Raw genomic sequence first — 18,891 nt, forward strand, 5'->3', positions numbered from 1 at the left:
CTGGTTCTCCGAAGCAGCCGTCCCAGCAGCCACCTGCATCTCAGAACCACGAGACCAGGAACTTCTGTTGTGTACGCTGCTCAGTGGTACTTTGGCCGCTCTGGCCAACTCGTGCACCGTCTCGCGAAGATTAGGAGGCTGGGTGACCCCGGGTTTTGGGTGCGTAGGGAGGTCTGGGGACCCTCTTGCACTGCTGTGGGAGAAGGAAGTGGTACAGCGAATACGGAGTGCCATTCGGCAGTGAGTAAATGGAAGATACACCTAACTCAAGGTCTGGCGATTTCCGGCTGGATCCATCTTATAAAGATATTCTCACGTACGACCAGAGGGGTGCGTGTAGAGTGATTCTTAGCTCAGTGTTGTGTTCAGTGGAGATATTTGGGCACAATGTAGCTGTCCGTTATTGAGAGAGTGGGAAGATTAATGTATTAAGTAACTATTCCGCAGACACATGGATGGTCTGGAAATGCGGAGCGTGCAACGGAAAGACGAAGGACTTCCGCGGCATTCCACAATTTACGACACGATATACGGTTTGCAAGAGACAAAGTTTTGCGGAGATGAACGAATTCGCATGGACTGTTTCGGAGCTGCTCCTTGGAGAACCGAACTGAGAACCACAGGGCGGAGACACATCGCAGAAGAGAGGGATTGCCTAGGTGCGCGTGGGCTAAGCCAGAGCAAATGGATGACTCAGCTCCCAGCACCCAAGCTCCAGCTAGAAAAATACGTGTTCTTGTAAGTTCAGGTTTTCCCATCTGGATGGGTCTAAAGCTGCACCTGTTTCTCAGCCTTGTGCGAGGGTCAAACAAAATAGTGCCTGAAAAGTGAGTAGGATTCCAAAGACAGATTTGTGCACCCAGGTTTATCATGCCCACGGAATCCCTGAACTATCTAACCCAGTGGTGTTCCATGGGCCACGAGCCTCCGAGAGGCACAGGGCAGCCTGTCCCCACTGCAACAGTCACCGGGTTCCAAAGGTCAACAGTGCCAAGGTCAGGACACCCCGATCTGACTGTATAATCTCTTCAGTCCCAGCTTCATGCTCCCCGATTCCAGCCACACCAGTCACTTCCCGCTTACATGGCAATGCCAAGCTCTTGGCCTCATCAAGGCTTTGGGTTGCACTGAACACGCTACTCTTGCATGAATATTTCTTACGACCTCAATGTCACCCCTCCAAAGGAAAGCTCCGTGAAAGCGTTCTGTTAATGAGATCCATCAGATACTATTCCATCTCTGCCTCAAAAGGCAGCCGTGGTGCGACCCTGGGCTGGTGACACGAGATACCCGAGCTTCTGTGAGCTTGTGTGCAAGTCATCCTGCTGGGGGAGTGGCTCCAGCTTGACGAGCCTCACTGAGGAAAAGCCAGGCTGATGGGGAAAGGGAGGACGGGGTGCCGTAGCCTTGTCACATCCGGCGACTCTGCTCCAGCCCCCGCAGCTTCACGCCTGGGCTACAGAGCTCTGGACGGGCTGAAGAACCATGGCCCCATCCCTGCCTGCCCTTCTCTGTCTGGGTGAGTCCCGGGGGTTGATCTGGGAAACGCTGGAGGATAAGGCAGTGGGCTAGGAGACTAAGAATGTTCAAAAAAATTGCATCAGAAATGAATTTCAGGGCAATCGCACCTATGAGAGCCCCTTCACTTGTTGGCTGGGAAAACTGGGACCCAGGGAGGTGGTGTTTCTCTGCTAGTCTGTTCTATTCTCTTCTTGGCTGGGTTGGGAAATAAACGGGTCTTCTAGTTTTGGCTGCAACTTTGTCTCTATACACCTTTCTTTCTTTTTCTTTCTTTCTTTCTTTCTTTCTTTCTTTCTTTCTTTCTTTCTTTCTCTCTCTCTCTCTCTCTCTCTCTCTCTCTCTCTCCTTTCCTTCCTTCCATCCATCCATCCATTCATTTTTTATGTGGACTTGGTGATGTCAGCACACCTCACGGCACAGGAACAAATAATCCCGCCCTTTGCAACAAGATGCGTGGACCGTGAGGCCACCACGCTAAGTGAAATAAGTTAGACACAGCAAGAAAACCCTGCACAATCTCACTTATATGTGGAATCTAGAAAAGTCGAACCGTTGAGGCAGAGGGTAGAGTGGTGGCTGCCAGGGGATGGGGGTGGGGGGAACGGGGAGATAGGTGCAGAGTACAAGCTTCTAGTTATAAGAGGAGCAAGTTCTGGAGATTGAAGGCACAACACGGTGATTTCAGGCAATAATACTTTGGAAATTTGCTGAGAGAGATCTTAAGCATTTTCACCAAACCACACATCAGAACAACCGAAGTGCGCAGTGGACGGGTTTGTGACTGCGGTGGTCATTTCACAGTGTGTCCGTCCGTCAGATCATCACGTTGTGCGCCCTAGACGCACAGTGTCTCTCTGTCAGTGATTCCTCAGCAAGGCTGGAGCAGAGCCTCTCCTAGCGGGACCGGTGGTGGGATTACGTGTGCTTACTGCCTGCACAGTTCCCTTATTTATGCAGAAGGACGGACGCTCCCGGGGGCCAAGCAGGAAGGAAGAGCTGTGCTATGGGGATAAGAAAACACGCCACGAGCACAAACCACCCGTCAGTCATTCACTCACACGCGCTCGTGCGGCACTTGCTGGGGGCTAGACACCACTCCGTGTTTGCTAGCGGCCCCTTGCTCAATTACCAGAACGGCCTATTCATACTCCCATTTTACAGAGGAGAGAGCTGAGGCCCCGAGGGATTGAGGAACTTGTTTAAGTCACACCTCTGGGGCTCGGATAAACTCAAGAGTTTAATGCCAAGTTCACATTCTTTATCACTAGCATATGCCGCTGGCGTTGGAGTCTACCTCCCACCAGCTGTAGGATGGCAGACAGGATGGTCTCCAAAGTCTGATCTATGAAATGGGGCTAGTAATGGGCCCTAACCAGAAGGACTGTGGCGATTCACGCCCATCCAGGAAGGGCTCAGAGTGGCACCAGTATTTCCATCACGTTACAAGGCTGGACGGAAACCCACGAAAGGACCAAGGTGGGGCTGTGTTGGGCAGTGGACAAAGATGCGGGTAGAGCTTGCGTACAGGGAGCGGAACCTGGTGTAGACAGAGGTTCGGAGGGGGTTGGAGACAAGTGTGTCCCCCCTGAGCCCCGGAGTCAGGGATGATCCAGGTTCAGCAACTTCTTAGCTGTGTGAGCTGAAAGAAACTGCTTAGCCTCTCTGTTCAGTTTCCTTATGTTTATCATGGAGACAGTAACTCCTCCTTCTAGTGTGTGTGCACGTGTGTGTGCGTGCGCGTGTGTGTGTGTGTGTGTGTGTAAGGATAAAAGCTACCAGGTAAAATACAGCATGCTCAGTGAAATTTAATTTCAGATAAACAAGCAACGATTTTTTAAGCCTAGTATATCCCATTATAACTCAAGGGTCATACTCTGCAAAAAAAAGATTTCATTGCTTATCTGAAATTTATATTTAAGTGGGAGTCCTAGGTTTTTATTTGCTAAATCTGGCAACCCTAGCGAGACTAAAACAGGTAAAGCTACCAACCCAGCAAAAAGGTTAAGGAAACTACTGATGTGCCATATGTTGGCTCACTGAACAGAATTAAAAAAAACGTCGGCTTGAGAGAAAGAAGGCAGTTGTTGAACCTAGAGAAGGTAGACGGCAAAATGGGGGGCAGCACCTCCAAGGGAGAGAGTGGGATTTATCGATTATGCAGTTTGAGCGGTGTGTGAAATTACACAGGGCGGTATTTGGAACTGAGGAAAGAATTAGACACAGGGTCAAGGAAAAGTATGCAGATGAGTAAGAAAAAAATAACTTTTCTGGGGCGCCTGGGTGGTACAGCGGTTAAGCGCCTGCCTTCGGCTCAGGGCGTGATCCCGGCATTCTGGGATCGAGCCCCACATCAGGCTCCTCCGCTGGGAGCCTGCTTCTTCCTCTCCCACTCCCCTTGCTTGTGTTCCCTCTCTCGCTGGCTGTCTCTATCTCTGTCAAATAAATAAATAAAATCTTTAAAAAAAAAAAGAAAAAAAAATAACAAAAAAAAGTATGCAGATGGCACTCAGCCAAATATTGATTCTAGGGACAAGAAACAGGAAAAATACACAGGTACAGTGTTACACTCCTCAGGTATGAATAACATTTGCATAGTCATAATATGTAATTACAGAATATTGGTCTAAACAGAAAGTTAAAACAGCGGGAAATCCATGATTAACACCGCTGGTGATCTCTAGACAGGACACAATGCAATAGATCCCGTCCAGATCTAATGTACGGCATGGTGATTTCTTTTTTTAAAGATTTTATTTATGTATTTGAGAGAGAGGGAGAGAGCATGCATGAACTGGGGGAGGGGCAGAGGGAGAGGGAGAAGCAGACTCCCCGCTGAGCAGGGAGACCGATGCGGGACTCGATCCCAGGACCCTGGGATCACAATCAGAGCTCAAGGCAGACGCTTCACCAACTGAGCTACCCAGGTGCCCCCATAGCACGGTGATTATAGCCAATAACACCTCGTTGCACAACATTCTAAATGTTCTCACCACAAAAAAGAAACGGTACTTATGTGAAATCATGTTGTGATACAGAAATATCAAATCAACACACACCCCTTAAATTTACACAGGGTTGTGCACCAATTATATCTTGATAAAGCTGGGGGGGGGGAAGAGACCCACACCCCGCACACAGCCCCCTTTTCAGAAGGAGATAATTCTCTTTACAGTCGTGCAAAGTGTGTGCATGGGGACGGGGGCAAGGAATCCCTGGCTGGCTTTTTTTAAAAAGTGGTAGAATAACACACTTAACATCCAATGTATCATTAGTGACATTTCGTACATTCACAAGGCGTACAACCGTCGCCTCGGTTGTTCCAGGACACCGTGGCCACTCCAAAAAGAAACCGTAGCCTTGACAATCGACTCTCCATCCTCCTTCCCCCGCCCCCGGCAACCGCTAATGGGCTCTGTGTCAGGGCGGACAGACCTAGCAAGCCGAGCTGAGCTGTTTCGATAAATGGCATCACCTTTTAGGGCGGCTGCTTCTGGCACTTCAGTGAGCGCGTGTCCTTTAAAAAAAATGAGGACAAGAGAAAGCTATTGTCTGCAAATGTTTCCCCACCTGCCCTGCAGGCAGGAGTGTGGGCTCCGGGAGGTCCTAGCCTTTGGTGCTTTTCTTTTTTCTTTTCTTTTTTTTTAAATAATAATATTATTTTATTATATTATGTTAGGCTTTGGTGCTTTTCTTCTCTGCTCAGGGCTGTGTCTGCAGCAGATGATTCCAGCTCAGCCAGGTGAGTCCTCCCCCCGCAGTCCTGGGGCTCTCCTCTGGGCTCAGCGGGTGGGGAGTGGGGGCTCCCCGGGAGGAGAGGTGTGTTTGCAAGCTGCCCTCTACCAGGCTCCACTTCCCTCCCAGGCCTGCTGCCCAAGCCCTCCCTCCAGGCCCTGCCTGGCTCCCTAGTGCCCCTGAAGACGCAGGTGACCATCCGCTGCCAGGGGCCTCCGGGCGCGGACTTGTACCGCCTGGAAAAGCTGAGGTCTGGGATTTACCAGGATCAGCCCATCCTCTTCATCCCGGCCATGGAGGAACGTTTTGCGGGCTGCTACCGCTGCTCCTACCAGAACGGGAGCCGCTGGTCTCCCCCCAGCGACCGGCTGGAGCTGGTCGCTACAGGTGCCTGGAGGGGCGTGGGGGGCGGCTGCACCTGCGGCCTGGGGGCCCCAGGAGGGCGAGGAGGGGGATGATGATGACAGCGAACCCCGAGACCCAGGGGCTGGGATTGGGGTGGGGAGTAAAGTGCGAGCTACTTTTAGGCGAGGTGCCCCAAACCGCAGGGATCCCCGTTAGTGATATGTCAATGCAGTATCTTTCTAACACAATGAAAATCAATGTGAGAACATCCACGCTGAACAAAACATCACACTTTTAAGTAAAGACAGTGCGAGGCAGCGCCCTTTCAGGCCGCATCTGAGCCAGATGCAAAGGGCAACATGTATACCCTCTCTCCACATTCTAATACCTTAAGAAAATTTTTTTGATGGAATAAAATGTTCTCAGCTTGTGCTTTTATTTCCAATGCATTTTCAAATGCTTATTTTCCGAACAGGTGTTGCAAATATCAGTGATGAGTTTGTTTCCCTAAAGCCAAGAGAGTAAGAGGATAATGAATTCTTTAAAATAAAATTTTTTTGGTATAAATAAAATAAACTTAAAATAATTTGTGAGTTTTAATAGCCTACTTTAAAGTTTTTCGATTTTTTCCAACTATGTTAAGAGCGTGGAAAAAATTACGCACAAACATACGTAAAAGTGTTTTGAGCCTTTTGCTTCTCCACGAGGCACAGTTGAGTCTGTTTTGTTTAGAATGTGCTCCGGGTGTTATCCGTAACCGATGAATGTTGAACACACTACATCAAAGACTAATGATGTACTATACAGCGGCTAACTGCACGTAATTTAAAAATAAATAAATAAATAAATAAATAAATAAATAAATATTTTGTTCAGTATGAATTCTTTGCATTAATTTTGGTTTAAAAATTGCATTGAAATAGTAAGCTCTTTCGTTACTACCATCGTAGTTTCGGAGCGCCCTGTGTATTCGGCAGCTCTGCTAAGTTGCTTCATTCAGCCGTTCCCATTTTCTTTTTTCTGTTTCTTTAAATTTAAATTCAATCAGCCAACCTATAGTACATCATCGGTTGTTGATGGTGTTCAACGATTCATTAGCTGCCATTTACAGTAGAGAACAGCGAGGCACTGATAGAAGGGGAGATCTCTCTCCAGGATCACGCAGCCCTTAAGGCACAGGACCAGGATTTGAGCCCCGGGCACTGTGATCCTGGCTACGCTCCCTTCACCCTTTTGTGTGCTGGTGGCAGAGTGAGTGGGTTCGCTAGGATAGATATGCCTGGAAAGTTCCTTAGCTCTTAGGAGGTGGGGGGACCTTCCCACCCCCACGGCCAACATGCCGGCCAGGGTCTCTAACACCAGAGCTGTCTTTTCTCCCAGGAGTTTATGCCAACAAGCCCTCGCTCTCAGCCCAGCCCAGCCCGGCTGTGTCCCCAGGAACAGAAGTCACTCTCCAGTGTCGGAGCCAATACAGTTTTGACCAATTTGCTCTGTACAAGGAGGGGGCCGCTGCGCCCCAGAAGGGATCCGAGAAGCAGTACTGGGCTGATTTCCCCATCACCGCAGTGACTGTTGCCCACAGTGGAACCTACCGATGCTACAGCTTTTCCAGCAAGTTGCCATACCTGTGGTCGGCCCCCAGCGACCCCCTGGAGCTTGTGGTCACAGGTGAGCGAGCTGCAGACCATGCCTGTCTCCTTCAGCTCTTGCCACTCTGGTGGAAGTTCCAGGGCAGGGGTGGGGGGTGGGGGACAGGTGTGAAGGAGGTGGGAGGCCAGGAGACGCCTGAGGCCCTGGAGGGTGTATTAGTGTCTTAGTGCCGCTGTCACAAATCACCAGTAATCCAGTGGCTTCCACAACCATCAATGTCTTATTACATTTCCGGAGGTCAGGTACCAAATGGGTCTCACTGGGACAAAACAAAGGCCGCAGCTGCGCTGTGTTCCTTCGGGAGGCCGCAGGGGACAATCTGTCCTGTGCTTTTTCCAGCTTTTAGAGGTGCCTGCATCCCTTGGCTCCCGTGGTCCCTTCCTTTATCGCGAAAGCCAGCAGTGTGACATCTTCAGTCTCTGTCTTAGGCTCTTCTGCCTCCCTGCCCCCTGCTTCCACCTTTAAGGGCCCTGTGATGACACTGGGCCCACCTGGATAGCCTAGGATGCTCTCTCCACCCCGACATCCTCCCATTTACCACGTAAGGTGCCATATTCTCAGGGCCTGGGGATTAGGACATGAGCATAGCTGGGACGCTGTTATTCTATCTACTACAGAGGATATAGAAAAAGAAAAGAAATAAGAAATAAAAAATATTTCTTAATACCAGTGATAATGCCTTGTGTCTCGCCTAGGTTTCAAACAAACAAACAGCAGCAAAAAACTTATGGAAATTACTTAAAAAATGCCACTAGAACAGCAAGGAAACTTTGACTCCCTTTTCACCACTAACACACACGCAGTCTTTCTTATTTGTAACAGTCTAAGCGCAAAGTATCTCCACAGCAAAGCTTGCTGCTAAATCCGTCACATCAACTGATGTAATTTAAAACCATTATTGATGTGTTCCCTTCGCCATTGTTTTACGGTCACGTGCCTTCACAAGTATTAAAGCAACCGAATTATTTAAAGTTTATTTTATTTTTTAAAAGATTTATTTATTTACTTGAGAGACACCGAGAGAGAGAGAGAGAGAGAGAGAGAGAGAGCGAGCATACAGGGAGGGGCAGAGGAACTTTAGCGGACTCCGTGCTGAACGTGGAGCCCGATGTGGAGGGCTGATCCCAGCATGACTTGAGCTGAAACCACGAGTCAGATGCTCAAACCACTGCACCACCCAGGGGCCCCGAAGTTTCTTTATTTTTTATAATCTCTACACCCATGATGGGGCTCGAACTCATGACCCTGAGATCAAGAGTGGCGTGCTCATCCTACTAAGTCAGTGAAGTGCCCCAGCAACTGATTACTGAAAATACCTCAATGGGGGCACCTGGGGGCTCATCGGTTCACCGTCAGACTCTTGGTTTTGGCTCAGGTCATGTTCTCAGGGTTATGAGATGGAGCCCTGCCTGGGGCTCTGTGCTCGGCATGGAGTCTGCTTGAGATTCTTTCCCTCTCCCCCTCCCTCCTGCTTTGCCCCTCCCCACCCTGCTCACGCACTCTCTAAAATTAAAAAAAAATCTTAAAAAAAAAAAGAAATGCCCCAATATACAAAAGACTAATGACTCTCTCCATTAGCAAAGGGAAAATTCTTATCCTTTTGGTCCCCAGTGGATTAGCATAGTACAGGGTAAAAGCAAATGTGCTTGTATTCAGACTTATTTTCATTGAAATCTAGCCAGTGAACCCAGTTAGCCCACCTCCATCACCCCTGAAGGATCTCTGGGGCCTGTTTGTCGTCATTTTCCATTCAATCACGAACTACTTTCTATTTCTATAAAAAATTGGCCTCTTTGGGGGGAATTTCATATATATGGAGTCCTAGAATATGTGGTCTTTTGTAACCGGCTTGTTTCACCCAGACGCCTGTGTTTGAGGTTTGGTTACATTGTAGCAGCTCTCAGTCTTTCATTCTTTTTTTTTTTTAATTTTTTTTTAAAGATTTTATTTATTTATTTGACAGAGATAGAGACAGCCAGCAAGAGAGGGAACACAAGCAGGGGGAGTGGGAGAGGAAGAAGCAGGCTCTCAGCAAAGGAGCCTGATGTGGGGCTCGATCCCACAACACCGGGATCACGCCCTGAGCCGAAGGCAGACGCTTAACCGCTGTGCCACCCAGGCGCCCCTCAGTCGTTCATTCTTAAAGCATGCCTCTTTCAAAAGAGGACGGCACGGTTCATAAAGAAAATGTGGCATATAACCTCAGTGAGCCCTGGGTGTTACACGCAAACGATCACGGAACCCTACATCAAAAACTAATGATGTACCGTGTGGTCACCAACACAGTAAAAAACAAAAACAAAAAACAATGACTTGAATAAAGCTCTTATTAGAAAAAAAAATATGGTGCATACACATGATGGAATATTATGCAGCCCTAAAAAGGAAGGCTTGTGCTCTAGTACAGATGAACCTGGAGGACGTTACACTACGTAAAATAAGCCAGTCACAAAAGGCCATAAACTGTCTGATTCCGCTCACGGAAGACATTTGAAAGTCGTCAAAATCATAGAGGCAGAGAGTGGAAAGGGGTTTGCCAAAGGCCAAGGGAGGGGAGCAGGGGAGTTAGTGTTCAATGGACGCAGAATTTCAGTTTTGCAGGTGAAAAAGTTCTGAGATTCCCTGCACCACGGTGTGAATGCACGTAATACTACTGAACTGTGCACTTAAAATAAATGTTTAAGACGGTATATTTAACGTACATTTAACAATAACATGAAAATTCAAAAAAGACACATACATTTTTCCGCTGTAATACTCAGAGGCATTTCCTTGTAAACCTTGGTGTCTTTGCCCCTCATGCTTCCTACCACATCTTCCAAACCTGTCCCTAATCCGACAACTTCTCAGCACCCCCATAGCTCCACCATCCTAGACCTGGGTTACTCCATACTGGTCTGTGCCCACCTTTGTTCCCTTTAACTGTTAAAATTAATTGAAATCTAATTGGTATATAACATTGTGTAAGTTTAAGATGTAGCACGTGTTGATTTGATCCATTTATATAGGGCAGCACGCTTACCCCTGTGGCATTAGCGAACACCTCCGTCCCATTACATAATTGCCATTGCTTTTTTGTGGTGAGAAAACTAAAGACCTGGTCTCTTAGCAACGTTCAAGTCTGTAATGTAGTGCTAATGACAATATGCTATGCGTTAATCTCCAGGACTTCTTTATCTACTGCTTGCAAGTTTGCAAGACTTCATACCTTTGCCCCTTTACAATGTTTGCAAAACTATGGCAAGAGGACTCCTTTTAGAGCAGGTTGTTGAAATCAGATGATTTTGTGCAAAGCCCATAGCCCTCCCTCCTCTCTCCTCAGCAAGGCCCTCCTTTACCTGTCTGATCACCTGACCTGCTGCTCTGCCCTCATCCACTCCGCCCTACATACATGGGCATCTTGCCCCGCCCCTTTGAAATGGAAGACTAATTGACAATGTAGTATTAGCGTCTGGTGTACAACATAGCGATTTGATATTTACATACATGATGGGATAGTCACCATGGATACGTCTAGTTACCATCTGTGACCATACAAGGTGGTTACAATGTTACTGACTACATCCTGTCTTGCTTTTCCTTGGATATGCAGGCTCGCTACGCACTCGGGGACCTTGCACTTGCCGGGATGCTCTCTCCAGATCTCAAGGCGCAATCCATTGCTTCCTTCAGGCCTCAATCAAACGTCACATTCTTGCCTCTCTGATGCTATCTGCTGCCTTCTCTGCCTAATTTTTCTGCATAGCACCTACCCCTGTGCATTCATTGCACTGATTTATGGTGTTTATCACCTGTCTGCCCCCTGCATCCTGGAATGTAAGCTCTGGAAAGACAGACATTTCTGTCTGTTTTCTTTCCTACTGTATCCCCAGCACAGACACTAGTTCCTGGCATACAGTAGGAGCTTAATGCATAGTCACCTGCTCTAATTGTACAATGCAGTGGTTTTTAGTAAATTTAGAGTTGTGTGGTCACCACCACAATCCCGTTATAGAACATTTCCACCACCCTATCACATCCCTCGTGTCTATATGCAGCCGCTCCCTCCTCCTCCCTCCAGCCCAAGGAAACCACTAATCTTCCTGCCTTTGGAGATTTGTCTTTTTTGGGGTCCCTGCTCATTTATTGCTTCTTTCATTGAACATATTTCAAAAATGTCTATGCTGTGGCCGTGTTTTGCTGGGGACTGCTTGAAACTCTAAGGTATCTTTTCTTTACACACACACACACACACACACACACACGTATTACGCATACACACGTAATACATACATGTAGTAATTAGAGCAAGCAGTCTTGAAGACGCATCCGACACCTGCACAGTGCTCGCTGTGACAAGCACTATGAATTAGAAGTACACAGTGCTTTTAGAACCCAGAAGGGGAGGCAGTTTGGGAACACTTCTCTGAGCAGTCAGTGCTTGACCTGGATCTAGGCAGAGTGAGAGGTAACCAGGTGGGTGGAGCAGTGGGATGGCCAGTCGGCGTGCGGGATCGTATGAGCAAATGTCCTGGGGTGAACAGAGGTTGGCAGGCTGGTGCAGCTACAAAGCTGGGGTGCTGGGGGTGGAAAGGGATTGTGTTTTGTTCCATAGGCAAGACCCTTTCTCCCTACACGTATCCCACGGCTTCTGCCTCCTCGTCTGCTTTCCAGGACTTGAGAGCCAGTTTTGCTCCTGGGGACAAAGTAAGGTACAGGTCGCAGAGATCTAGAAAAAGGGACAGAACTGAAGTTTGAAAAGCAGGGAGGAAACTGGGTCGCCGAAATGCTTTATCATTTGCTCAGGATCCATAGCTAACCGAGCACAGAACTCTCTTTTTCTGATTTCCCAGAGACCTCTGGGACCCCCCGCTGGTTATCCGCAGAACCCCCTTCCTCTGTGACAGGTAAATTCTGGAGGATTCATCCTGGTATCTGGGGGTATAGACCCACAGACCCCTTCTTTTCTTTCTCTCCTTTATCTAGATTTCTCAATTTAATTCACTGTCTCTTTCACAAATTTGATTTATTTAAAAATCACTTATTTCTGCCTGTAATGAAGATGGGTATAATAATATCAGATAGACATCACGATGCTACCCTACACCCCCACTTCTATCCAGCCTTAGGTTGATGGTTTATAATGTCTAATGTGGAGAAGAATAATCTGAGAGGCTTATAAAATCATAGCTTCCTGGACTCTAATTTTGAGTCTCTGATTCCATTGGCCAGTGGTTCTCAAACTTTACGGGGCCTGAGAATCACCTGGAGGTGATCCAGGTTTCTGGGCCCCCCCAGTCCCTGATTCACAAGGTGTGGGGTGGGGTCCAGTTATGTTCATTTTTTTGAAAAGATTTTATTTATTTGAGAGAGAAAGAGAGAGAGAGAGAGCACAAGCAGGGGGAGCAGCAGGCAGAGGGAGAAGCAGACTCCCCGCTGAGCAGGGAGCCCGATGCGGGGCTTGATCCAGGACCCCCAGATATCTCAGAAGGAGTATGCAGAGTAGGGACTCACTGGGACAACCTGACATTATCCACTTTCTTATTACTCTCTTGCTTAGAATTCCCAGAAGCGTCCAGGAAACGGAGCATCTCACTCATCAACAAGAGCTCTGCAATTGGTGAGTAACCTGGCGCTCAGAGCCCAGCGGACAGGAGTGTGAGGATAGGTTTTTCTCTCGTCGTCTAAGGCTGTAGGCTCTGAGTCTGCTTCGGGAGCTCACCTGACTCTTCCAAGGAAAGTCCTTGGTTTGAGGATCAAGGATGGGCTAGAGGTGGGCTCTGAGCGTGGGGACAGATGTGCGTTCTGGGTCATGTGGCTATTTCAAAGATGGCGAAGCCAAGGCTATGATGGGCAGACCATCACTCATTCCTACTCACTGCTCTTCTGACTACGCTCTGAGCTCTGTGCGTGACCTTTGTCCCCTATTGCTCACCGCCTCCTCTTACCACTGCAGTCCCGTGCAACAAACTTCCCTCATGCTGTAATTCTCTTGCCCCTCACTTTTCCTGGAAAAAGTATCCACTTCCCTCAAGACAGAAACCTTGACAGATCCCCTGAGGATAGGTCCCATATCACCACTGGGTCCACCTGACTCCAGCTCTCTGTTAGACTCCTGATGCCCGTAAGCTCTAGAATTTCTAAGACCCTGATGAGATTCTTCATCGTGCTCTGGTCAAGATCCTTCTGGGTTCCCAGTCACCCTTAGGATACAGCCTGCGGTTCTCAGCTTGATCTTTAATGCCTTTAGAGGCAATGGCCTTAGAGCAGCCACTGTCTGATCCCTCCAGGGGAGGGAATAAGATCCCTCCAGTCTGGTCTTCATTCCTCATGCAAGTCTCAGCCCCACAGAGTCAGATGAAGCTCTCCTGGATCCCAGGCATCTCCCCCTCACTCTGCATCCAAGCCACTGGCTCAGCTTTTCCTTCCATTTCTTCATGGCTTCAGTCCCTCAGGGAAGCCTTTTCTGACATTGGATTGTATAGTTTCCTCTGTCCTATGGACTCTCTATTATAGCAATTTTCACCGTATATTAAAACACACCCAACTGATGTGTTTGGCTGAGCACCTGGAAAGTCTCCGGAGATACTTGCGGAATGAGACAAGCATCTACCATGTGGAGGGTGCTTACCATATGTCAAGCGCTGTGCCTTATGCTGTTATTATCATTGGTTTAAATTTCACATTAACCTGTGATGTATTTTAATTTTCATTGGACAGATGGGAAAACTGCCTCATAGATATTAAGTCTATTGACAGAGGCCCCACATCTAATTTGTGATAGATCTGGAATTCAAATCTAGACAGCCCGACTCTGTGGTTCATTCTCTTCTTACAGTCATGGGATTCTGCCCCCGAAGTGCATGCATTCAGGACAGGGGCAGGAACAGGGCTGGGGAGATGGTCTTACCCCTTTATACTTTACCTTTTTGATCCCCAGAGCCTTCTAGGACTACCACAGTCTCTCCAAAGGGGCCAGAGTCTCCAGCTGGTGAGTAAGTGGTCCTCTCTGGACCCTCTTCTTTCCCACCCCTGTGTCTTCCCCTAAAGCCAATTGCTTTCCCTGCACAGAGGCTATAACTCTATGATCTTAGGTCCTGGTGTATAAAATGTCAAGGGGAGGGTAAACATCAGCACTTGGAACTCAGAATCGGACAATAAGATCAGGCGGGAAGGCTGAGATAAATCTAGACAGCCCTACTCTGTAGTTCATTCTCTTCTTACAGTCATGGGATTCCGCCCCAAATCACATTCAGGATAGGGGCAGGAACAGGGCTGGGGAGATGGTCTTACCCCTTTATACTTTCCCTCTTTGATTCCCAGAGCCTTCTAGGACTACCACGGTCTCTCCAAAGGGGCCAGAGTCTCCAGCTGGTGAGTAAGTGGTCCTCTCTGGACCCTCTTCTTTCCCACCCCTGTGTCTTCCCCTAAAGCCAATTGCTTTCCCTGCACAGAGGCTATAACTCTATGATCTTAGGTCCTGGTGTATAAAATGTCAAGGGGAGGGTAAACATCAGCACTTGGAACTCAGAATCGGACAATAAGATCAGGCGGGAAGGCTGAGATAAATCTAGACAGCCCTACTCTGTAGTTCATTCTCTTCTTACAGTCATGGGATTCCGCCCCAAATCACATTCAGGATAGGGGCAGGAACAGGGCTGGGGAGATGGTCTTACCCCTTTATACTTTCCCTCTTTGATTCCCAGAGCCTTCTAGGACTACCACCGTCTCTCCAAAGGGGCCAGAGTCTCCAACTGGTGAGTAAGTGGTCCCCTCTGGACCCTCTTCTTTCCCACCCCTGTGTCTTCCCCTAAAGCCAATTGCTTTCTCTGTACAGAGGCTATAACCCTATGATCTTAGGTCCTGGTGTATAAAATGTCAAGGGGAGGGTAAATGGAACTCAGAATTGGGCAATAAGATCCGATAAGAAGGCTGAGATTTTCTAAAGGATCAGGGGAAGATAAATTCCATCTCTTTCCCCACCCCTTGTAACAGTCTTTTCTGCTGCAATTAGCCAAATAGCCAGGTAGTGTGTGTGTGTGTGTGTGTGTGTGTGTGTGTCTCTGTGTGTGTGTCTCTGTGTGTGTGTGTGTGTGTGTGTGTGTGTAGGGGTTGTATCAGAGGCCGATGAGGGTGGATTATGGAAGAAATGATATTTAGAGAATTGGGCTTATCTAGCCCTGACCGTTGGTGAGGAGGGGAGGAACCCTCTAGGAAGGAACTTGGCATTCTAGGTAGCAGAGAATAGGATCTTAGATGAGGGAGATGGCTATGGGAACCCAAGATGCGCCTTGAAGTGGGTCCTGGAGATAGGCTTTCATCACCTGCTCCTGTGTCTCTTTGTTCCTCCAGGTCTTGCCCAGCAGCACTACACCAAGGGCAATCTGGTCCGGATATGCATTGGGGTTGTGATTCTAATACTCCTGGTGGGGCTTCTGGCAGAAGATTGGCACAGTAGAAAGAAACCCCTGCCACACCGGGTCAGACCTATCCGCAGGCCACTCCCACCCCTCCCGCAGACCCAGAAACCACACAGTCAGCAGGATGGGGGTCGACCAGATGGCCCTAACCAGGGGCGCCACCAATAGAACTCTAAGGCTTGGTTGTATCTATGAGATGGGGGATGTAACACCATGGGTGGCGTGCATGGAATGTAGGAGCAGGAGGATAGGGGTTATGACTATGGAGGAGGAGGAACTTGGGACCTCTCCTTGGTGCCCCATCAAGGAGCTGTTGAGCCAGTATCTATTTGGCTTTTCATCCAAGGACTTCCTTCATCTGGGATTGGAGGTATCTAGTGGACGCCAGTACCTTCTCACTCATATCCCGCACGTTGTGGATCTTACGGCCCCCTAACTGGACCATCACACTGACCTCTTCAACCTCTCCTAATACATGTTCCAGATTGACCTCTGTATCCCCAAGCCTCATAGCTGACCCTGTTCTATCCTCTGCACAAAACTCTCCCACGTTTCCCTGTTGGCCCTTGTTTTCTCTGGGCATCCATAGCTTAGCTGGTTAATTCAGACGAGCACTCCTTTCCTGAGCCTATCAGAGAGAGTCCAGCCTCTCTCCTAACCAGAAACATTTGGTTACATGTGTGAGGACTCAGGGCTTGGCCCACTACACCTCCCCACCCTGAGGATGCCCTTCTCCTACTCCTTGATCCAATTGCCATTTCCTCAGATATGGGCTTCGGTTTCATCAATTTATGGCCACATCCCCCTCCTATCTTGCTCCATGGTTCATAACCGCACTTACAGAATCTCTAAGTCACAGGTGAAATGGGCAGAGTATCTGTCCTTAAACTGATGCGGGCAGGCTACTCAATTTCTTTTCCCCTAAAGGGGGCAACCTCGGGCCATTTTGCACACAAGGGATATTTGTCAGTGCCTGGAGATATTGTGGGAGGGAGGTGCTGGCATTTGGTGGGTAGAGGGTAGAGATGCTAACACTCTATGAATGCGCACGACAGTCTCTCTCTCTCATCGAGAGTATATTCTCTTGAGCTGCACTTGAGACAACAAAGAATTTTCTGGCCCCAAGTGTCAATAGCACAGAGATTGAGAAACCCTTGGCTACAAGACACTGAGGTTCCTTCCTAGCTTTTAAAAAAGGGTATGCCTCTATTTCTCCTTTTAACAACCCCACCCACTCTCACTGAAGGCGGCCACCACCCCTGAGAGCCTGAGAATGAAGGCACTCTAGGAAAGACCTGTACCCAGCCGAACAAGAGGCCTTGAGAGAGAAACAGAAGGAAACTTGTAGGAAACTCCAGGAGCCCACACCGTATGCAGGGACATCACTGAGATGCGAAAACACAAGCACATTAAACGGAGGTTTGAAGGGGATGTCTGGGAATGTGGCGTATTTGGTGAGAATGACAAACCAATGGACCCCAGTAAAGACGCAGGGGAAAGTAGGATGATTGGAAGACAAATGTAAAAATTAGTGCTTAATAAAAAAAAAAGTGATTCTTACAGTTGTTGCTTTAAGGACTTCTGGGACTGTCTGTCACAAGGAAATCAGGGGGACTCTACGGGGAAAAGGATACCCTGAAGTTATGTTTTCCGTAGGTAAGGTTGGAATTATTAAAAAGTTAATCAGAGCAAGGACGCGATCGCATAAGGGCTTCACTGAAGCACTTAAGAATGCTACAAATATCGTGGGATTGGGAGGAGAAATGTTCTACGAGGGAGACCGACCAGGCAGCTATCCGCGCAGGTCAAGGGATGCCAGAACTGGGCGGCGGCTGGCAAGGTGAACAGGCCAGTGCGACCACAGACGCTTCTGTCCCCCTTTTCTTTCTGGGTTAGGTTCTTTCCAAATCAAGGATCTTCTAAGTTTGGTCAGAATGCATTCATAAACACCTCCTTCAGGAATGCCTTCACACCTTCAATCCTCTGGAAAGACTCGAGATACAGGCATTGCATCCATCGTAGGGGTAAGCCACCTGCGTGCGTTTCACGGAGCCAGAGGCACAACCGAGGCTACGGTAACAGCTGGCCCAGCACCGAACATCGCGGAGAGGGCTCGAGGAAGTTCACCATCACCTTGATGATCCCAGGCTTTCCTGGGGAACGAATAACTCCAGGGGATTCAGAAAAGGAAGTCACGTGAAGACGGGCGGTAACGGCTTAGATCTTGTCACTCTCAACGGTCAGGTGTGGGTCATGTTCTGGGATTTCTTTCAGCACCTTCTGGATTAGAGAATCAGATCCATCTATCTTCAACCTGGAGTTACAATGGGGCAAAAACTTCCTTGTTCCCAATGCCCAGGTGCCTGCAAGTCTCATGCTTTACAGCAGGGGGAGGGGCAGTCTTCACTGATGACTCTGTGCTGCAAAGCCTGGTTCCACATGGATTTGATAGGGAGAGAGAGACAATACCAGGCTAACGCTGTAATGCGTTTGGGTGCTTGGAGGATCTCGGGCGATCCTCAGGTCATGCTCGGAGACACGGGATTGGTGGATACCTCTGTGATGTGGTTCTAACGCCTCCCTCCTCCACAGCTCGCTTTGGCAACTTGTAGTTGGTGGACCCAGGATGAAACACACGCACTGGAGTCCAGCCAGTCAGACCGGCTTTAGTCCGCCTGGGCTACGTATATGGCCGCCCAGCACCTTTCCTCTGCCCTGTGATACCAGCAGCTTCATTTGTAGGGCTCACCTTGGTAACCATATTCATCTGTGTGATGTGGGAATGGGGAAGGGGGTGGGGGGAAGCAAGAGGGAATATTTAAAGCAAAACTATGTACAGGGAGGAGACAAGATGGCAGAGGAGTAGGGGACCCCCTTTCAGCTGGTCCCCTGAACTTAGCTGGATATCTAACAAACCATTGTGAACACCCCTGAAGTCAGCCTGAGATGTCACAATATATATCTGGAACTCGACAAGCAGAAAAGCGACTGCTTTTGGCAAGGTAGGACGTGCGGAGTCGTGAACCCACGGAGTCGTGAACCTGAGGGGAGATATTGGAAGAGAAACAGTAGGGGAGGGAGCAGCCCTGTAAGCTGGCGCCTGGAAAGCGATTGACACTGGAGCACAAAATCGGAACTCAGACATCTGCTCTAGTGAGAGACACCCCTCGGGAAGGGCGCTTTGGAAATGAAAAGGCAGAATTCTAGGTGGGGCATCGTGGTTTCAGGTTAGGAGGGCCCCAGA

General features: G+C 48.6%; 1 protein-coding gene across 1 annotated transcript; it reads left to right on the forward strand.

The window, feature by feature from the left end:
• Positions 1 to 1,485: 1,485 nt before the first annotated feature.
• On the forward strand, positions 1,486 to 15,815 carry GP6 (glycoprotein VI platelet). The gene is made up of 8 exons (XM_044380110.1): positions 1,486 to 1,519; positions 5,225 to 5,260; positions 5,383 to 5,640; positions 6,979 to 7,266; positions 12,081 to 12,134; positions 12,788 to 12,847; positions 14,168 to 14,218; positions 15,580 to 15,815. Exons 1-8 carry the CDS (start codon positions 1,486 to 1,488, stop codon positions 15,813 to 15,815), a joined length of 1,017 nt encoding a protein of 338 aa, XP_044236045.1.
• The last annotated feature ends 3,076 nt before the right edge of the window (positions 15,816 to 18,891 follow it).

This window comes from Ursus arctos, unplaced genomic scaffold (genome assembly GCF_023065955.2).
Source record: "Ursus arctos isolate Adak ecotype North America unplaced genomic scaffold, UrsArc2.0 scaffold_19, whole genome shotgun sequence".
Lineage (NCBI taxonomy): Eukaryota > Metazoa > Chordata > Mammalia > Carnivora > Ursidae > Ursus > Ursus arctos.